We start from the raw sequence: 6,781 nt of genomic DNA, 5'->3' as shown, positions 1-6,781 counted from the left end.
TCTTTTATAACCCCAAGATTAGATTTTTTTATCCTAAGACCCCCCGCCCCACACACACAATTTTATAAAGGTGAATACACACAATGTATAAGCTACCGCTTTATAATATTTGTAGGTTATGTCAAAAAGTCAGTACATTATTTGCCTAAAAGGATACAAGAAAACCTTATCACGTAGCACTGAAACTTAATTAAATATGACTCGATATAAATGAAATAAAATGACAAAATACGTAGCCTAAAAATATGTAGATTTGAAGCTATTAAATAAGCGTTAATAAGTAAGCGTTTTACAAGAAACAAAGTTCATTTATAACCATATATTGTTTGTGTACGACTGCTACACAACATTTTTGTAGTAAGAAACTTCTATTCTATTGCAGTGCACATTCTGTCAAAAACAGCATATGAGAAATAATTATTCTATTATTTATTAGGGGAATAAATTATTTAATTTAAACTAAAATTATACTGTACGCGGGAAAAAAAATATTTACAGTAGGCTACACTCTAAAACATGCTGGGTTGTTTCAACCCAACTTTGGGTTAAACATGGAATTACCCAGCTGTTGGGTTAAATTTTTTAAATTAAAACAAAAATTAAATGAAATTAACAACCCAGCATTTTTTAGAGTGTAGGCTATTTATAATGAAAAAGATGCAGGTGCAGCACGTGCCGTATTTAAACATTTGAAAGTACAGATGCAAAATAGGTTAGTAGGCTACAATACATTTCTGAATTGCATTATTCAGTTCTCTTCATGAATATAAATATGCTTTATAATATGACCGTGACTAAAATCCTTTTAGACGCAAAGCTGCAACCTTAAAAAGCAACATGAACTCATAAACATAAATGCTTGTTTTAGTCATCACAGTATGTGCATTGTCTGTCGTTGATCAGAGGGACGCGATGCAGCACTACGGGGTGAACGGCTACTCTTTGCACGCCATGAACTCTCTGAGTGCCATGTACAACCTTCATCAACAGGCCGCACAGCACGCTCAGCATGCGCCCGACTACCGGCCCTCCGTGCACGCACTCACGCTAGCGGAGAGACTGGCAGGTAAGAAATCATATCCGCTCACCTGAAATAACCATAGATAGATAGATAGATAGATAGACAGACAGACAGATAGATAGATAGATAGATAGATAGATAGATAGATAGATAGATAGATAGATTATAAAACTGACCATAAGTCTTCATGCTCAATGACTGCACATTTTCAGACATCATCTTGGAGGCGCGCTACGGCTCCCAGCACAGAAAGCAGCGCCGCAGCCGCACAGCCTTCACCGCCCAGCAGCTGGAGGCGCTGGAGAAAACTTTCCAGAAAACACACTACCCTGATGTGGTCATGCGTGAACGGTTGGCCATGTGCACCAACCTACCCGAAGCTCGAGTACAGGTGAGTTCACAACACGAGAGGATAGCAGCCAATGGGGTTAGTCGTTTTAGTAATGTTGGACCTATCTTCAGCCTTTGATACTGTTGATCACGAGATTCTTTTCTCTCGATTAGAATCTTTTGTAGGCCTGGGAGGTGCTGTTCTAAGTTGGTTTAAATCCTTTTTAACTAATAGAAGATTTAGGGTTAAAATAGGTAATTGTACTTCATCTCTGGGTCTTTCAACATGTGGTGTTCCTCAGGGCTCGATTTTAGCTCCTACTCTTTTTTTCTCTATATTTACTTCCTCTGGGTTCTGTGTTTAGAAAGCATGGAGTTTCTTTTCATTGTTATGCCGATGACATGCAAATATATTTACCAGTTACTAGGAAAAAAGAAAGTGCTGTAAATACCTTATCTGCTTGTCTTGATGATGTTAAATCCTGGCTTTCTAAAAATGTTCTTTTCTTAAACACAGATAAAACGGAGGTCATAGTTTTTAACTCTTCCGACCCCAGGCATTAAAATCAATTTGATTTTAAGCACCTAAATTCATTTATTTCCCCTTCAGTGTGAAATTTGGGTGTAGAGTTTAATAATTCTTTGAAATTCGATAAACAGATCAGTTCTGTCGTATAGGCTAAAGCTTCTTCTACCTTCGGTCCCTTTCTAAAATTAAACCATTTCTTTCTGTAGTTTCCCTAGAGATTGCCATCCATGCCTTCATCAGGTCACGGCTGGATAACTGTAACTCGCTGTACTATGGCATTTCAAAAACTCAAATTTCTTGTTTACAGGTAGTACAAAGTGCAGCAGCTAGATTTCTGAAGGGGTGTAAAAAATTTGATCATGTTACACCCATTCTGAGATCCCTGCATTGGCTGCCTGTTCAGTACAGAATTGAGTTTAAAATTCTTCTATTTGTCTACAAATCATTGAACAATTTAGCTCCGCCTTATCTTACAAACCTACTTCATCCCTACATCCCCACAAGACGATTACGATCCGAGGAAAAACTTCTCCTCCAGATCCCTCGCACTCGTCTAAAGACGAGAGGAAATAGAGCGTTTGAAGTGGCTGGTCCTACTCTCTGGAACAACTTACCATCTCATATTAGAATGGCCTCCACTCTACCTGTGTTTAAATCTTGTCTAAAAACTCATCTTTTTACTTTGGCGTTTATTAATTGATTTCGTTATAGTCATGTTATGTGTATTTGACATTATGCTATTAATATTTTACTTACTGTATTTGTGCTATGGACAGTGTACAGCACTTTGGTCGGCTTTTAGCTGTTTTTAAATGTGCTTTAGAAATAAACTTGAACTTGAACTTAGTCTACTACAATAATGAGTGCAAGAGCCAATAAGTGAAAAACAAAACAAAAAAATCCCAAAAAAAGATAAACTTGCCAGTGCACAACTCAATTATGCAGGTTGTTTGCAGAATTACATTGTTTCATAATTGTTACATATTGTAAACTTAACACCTTAAGGCACACGGGCAAGACCATGGTTTTAATTTTTTTCCATGCACTGGTCAATTTTGAGATTTTGGGCTATTTTGCTTACAAAACCAGTCTTCTTTCAGACTAGTAGAAAGAAAACAGCCAAACTACACTTTTAAGTGTTGATTTTATTACAATTGATCCATTTGCTTCAGTAGATTTCAATTACTATACATATATTCTTTTCTCCGGCACTGAGTCAGAAATCTTCAGTTCAGCTGCACGTACACAAAACTTATTCAATCTTATTTGTATTCTTAAGGTATCTACAGAGGGATTTGTCCATATATCATTCTCCTGTGTTTTTTCCCTAAAAACATGGTGAAAATTTTCTTGCAGTTTTTTACTGATTGATAGTGTTTTCTGATTTATGGAGTGATAAAAAGAAAAATCTAAAATCCATTCTTTGAAAACCCTTCAACAAAATGAAACAAGAAAACTTAACTTAGCTTTATCCAACATTCAGATTTACTTAATTACTTAGGTAGACAATACCTCATTTACATATTCAAACATAACATTTCAGAAAACTGTAATACAAAACAATTGTCTTAAGGTACTGTGATTAATTAACCGGGGATGTATGGTGATATCAATTAGATAAGATTTTTACCCTATTCACCTTAATTCTGTGATTGACAATCTTTAAAGTTTCACAAATACCAATGTCTTCACACTAACAGGTGTGGTTTAAAAACCGCCGTGCAAAGTTCCGCAAGAAGCAGCGCAGCCTGCAGAAAGAGCAGCTTCAGCTGCTGAAGGAAGCTGGGACGGAGGACACTCAGGAAGAAGAAGCTCCGCCTGTTGAGGCACAAGCCCGGCCCTCCCCTTCAGATGGGCGTGGCCCCACATGTCCCCCTCCCTGTGAGTTGAGTGAAGAGGTGAATGTCACCTCACCGGAACAGTCAGGGGCGGAGTCAGGGGCTGAGGACATGACTGACAGAGAGGATGAGTCACTGTCCATCAAAGATGAAACAAAAGAGGCGGGGCCAACCCTGACGACAGACGACAGTTCACCTTCTTGCAAACCAATCAGCCCTAAATCAGGTAAGAATAGCTACATATGATCTTTCCTTCACAATGCTCAAACGGAAAACTTTTCAAATAGATTAAGGAATTCATGGAATTAAAGAGATACTTCAACCAAAAATTAAATTACCACACACTTTCTTTCTTCCGGGGTGCACATACTAAAGGGTCTAGCTCCAAAAAACGTTAGAAAGGCACCATAACAGTAAATAATAACAGAATTATATTTTCAGATTTTTAATTTTTAATTGTTATGTTAAAAATGTGGGTCAAATTGGAGACAAAACAATTCACCAAAAATCATAATATGAAAAATGCTAAATACAATAAATAAATAAATAAGGTAAAACAGTAAATCTTGAACATTAACAGTTCTCCAAAAAAGAAAAAAAAAACTAAGAAAATGTAACTTTTAAAAATAATAATAACTTTTTCAAAAATTCTACATTTTATAAACAGTATTGTAACTATTTTTAAAACATTTTAAACAAGAAGAAATCTGGAAAAGCATTTATTCTGTGTGCTTTTCTGAAACGCAAAACAGTAAAAGCATGGCGCTAGCAACATCAAGATCATGGGTTCGATTCCTAAACTGCATGCAAGAAATATACACAAGTTTCTTTGAATAAAAGCATCTAACTAAATGCATAAATGTAAATGATAACACCTATAGAGGTAGTTGAGAAACTGACATGACATAACACGCATTAAAAATTTTTTTAAATTTATATATATATATACCTACCATGAAACTGACCCGGAAACATCACAAACGTAACAAATTTTATGCACATTCCACAACACATCAGAGTGTTGAAACTCTGTATGCATGTTCATGACTCTAAATCAGAAAAAGTCACAAAATATCAAGAAAAAAAGGTTAACCAGTACTTACAAAAACTCAAAAATCGAATTGGGTCAAAAGTCAAATTGGGGCTAAAGTGCAGGTTCTGTGGTTCCATGAAGAACCTTTAAGATCCATGGAATCTTTCCACTGCACAAAAGGCTCTTTATAGTGGAAAAAGGTTCTTTAGATTATAAAAAATTTTCTTCACACTAATAAAAAATGGTTCTTTTAACATCTGTTCACTGAAAGGTTTTTTGGGATTAATAGTATTGCATTGTCTCCTCTCCCTCCTCAGATGAGCCGCTGGGTTCTCCAGCTCTTCCCTCCTCCAGTGGCGTCAGCGGCGGAGTGGCTCAGACCAATTCCTACGCTTCATCTCCTCTCAGTCTGTTCCGTCTGCAGGAACAGTTTCGCCAGCACATGGCCGCCACCAACAACCTCATGCACTATCCTGCCTTCGACGTGACCACGCCCTCCTCCTTACCCTACCTGGGTGTGAACTTGAACATGGCGTCTCCGCTGGGATCCCTGCCGTGTCAGCCCTACTACCAGAGCCTGTCCCAAGCCCAGCAGATGTGGAGCAGCCCTCTGCTGCAGGGCTCCGGTGCTCTACCGGCCCTCAACAGCAAAACCACAAGCATCGAGAACCTGCGTCTGAGGGCCAAGCAGCATGCTGCATCACTCGGCTTGGACACACTTCCAAACTGACCACCGATTCAAATCAATGCATTTCTGCCGTCAACGTCTTGTGTTCAGGCTCTACATCACATTAGTGTGCTGAAGTAAACAGCTGAAGCTGTTTCATTATTATATAGCATGGCGGAGTGGAGAAGTTTGGACGACTTTTAAGTGTTTCGGTCCGGCTGCATGGCAGAGGTTTTAAACTTTTCCAAACGCCCCTGGCTTTGCATTTTGAAACGTAAAAAAAGAGCACATTAATTCATTTGTTTCTGTAGATAAGCTTATTCAGGTCCACAGCCTTGGTAGAAGGTTAGTGAAGCCGCCCGTTTGTATATTTGAAGAAGTTTAAATGTCTTCACTGTCTTTGGATGTTGTAAATGGACATAAAATGAATGGATGAAGCCCCTGCAAACTTCAGAAAGACTTCAGACTGACGCTCCTGACGTCATGCCATGTGTTTTGCCGATTTAGAGTCTATCGGATATCTCTGAATTGTTTAAATAAATGTGAATAATTTATCAGTGAAATGAAAGGGAATAAACCACATATATGATCTGAATGTGCAACAGTAATTAGTGGATTCTTTTACTTAATCTATATTTCCATATATTGCTTTCAATTATTTTAAAGGTGTTTTTTCCCCTTTTCTGTTCATCTTAAATATCTGACAATAGTTAAAGCACACACATTCTCTGCCGCTGAGTTACATTCATTTCAATGTGCTATTTAAAAGTTAAAATATGCTTTTCTTACATTTCCACAAGTAAAAGAGAAAATAAAGTAATATATTAATAAGGACATAAAAAATAAATACAACTACATTTATTTTAAAAGAAATTTGAGTTAAATATTAGAAATAATATAAATATTATTGTTTTAATATAAATATTACAATGAAATGCAAAAATCCTAATTAGAGATTTATTAAGAAAATAATGAAAGTAAATACTAATACTGTAAAAATGTATAGTCCACAGCAAAACAAGAGTTACAACAGATCACTGAACTAAAATTTAATTTAGGTTTAGCAATATTCTTGAAGAAATAAAAACAAGACATTTGGATTAGATTTTTAATCATGCTCATTTCTCATGTTTCATTTCTAAAACTAGCTTTTTAATCCAAATGCATTGCATTACCTGTGGACCATTACTGGTTAACGCACAAACAAAATGTTTTCTCCATATGTTCCCTTCATCTGTCTGGCTTTTTCCCTCTTTCACATCCATGTTGATCCTGATAACGGATCCAGTGAAAAGCTTAGGACACAGTGGCAGAAAATGAGTCCATCAGCCACATCAGCCTCAGCGAGACCTTCGCCACCCAC

At 37.0% G+C, this 6,781-nt stretch overlaps 1 protein-coding gene across 1 annotated transcript in view; it reads left to right on the top strand.

Annotated features, from left to right (window-relative positions):
- Window positions 1-5,991, top strand: part of LOC107672661 (diencephalon/mesencephalon homeobox protein 1-B-like) — a 7,949-nt gene extending 1,958 nt beyond the window's left edge. The window contains exons 2-5 of the mRNA XM_016465947.1: window positions 904-1,066; window positions 1,234-1,412; window positions 3,581-3,944; window positions 5,069-5,991. Coding sequence (XP_016321433.1) covers window positions 913-1,066; window positions 1,234-1,412; window positions 3,581-3,944; window positions 5,069-5,481 — 1,110 coding nt within the window. The 5' untranslated portion in view covers window positions 904-912 and the 3' untranslated portion in view covers window positions 5,482-5,991. The remainder of the gene's footprint in view (window positions 1-903; window positions 1,067-1,233; window positions 1,413-3,580; window positions 3,945-5,068) is intronic.
- Window positions 5,992-6,781: the final 790 nt, after the last annotated feature.

The sequence above is a fragment of the Sinocyclocheilus anshuiensis genome, unplaced genomic scaffold (genome assembly GCF_001515605.1).
Source record: "Sinocyclocheilus anshuiensis isolate Anshui unplaced genomic scaffold, SAMN03320099.WGS_v1.1 scaffold1346, whole genome shotgun sequence".
Taxonomy (NCBI): Eukaryota; Metazoa; Chordata; class Actinopteri; order Cypriniformes; family Cyprinidae; genus Sinocyclocheilus; species Sinocyclocheilus anshuiensis.
The sequence above is the reverse complement of the archived record's forward strand: the minus strand, read 5'-3'. Positions and strand labels throughout refer to the sequence as shown.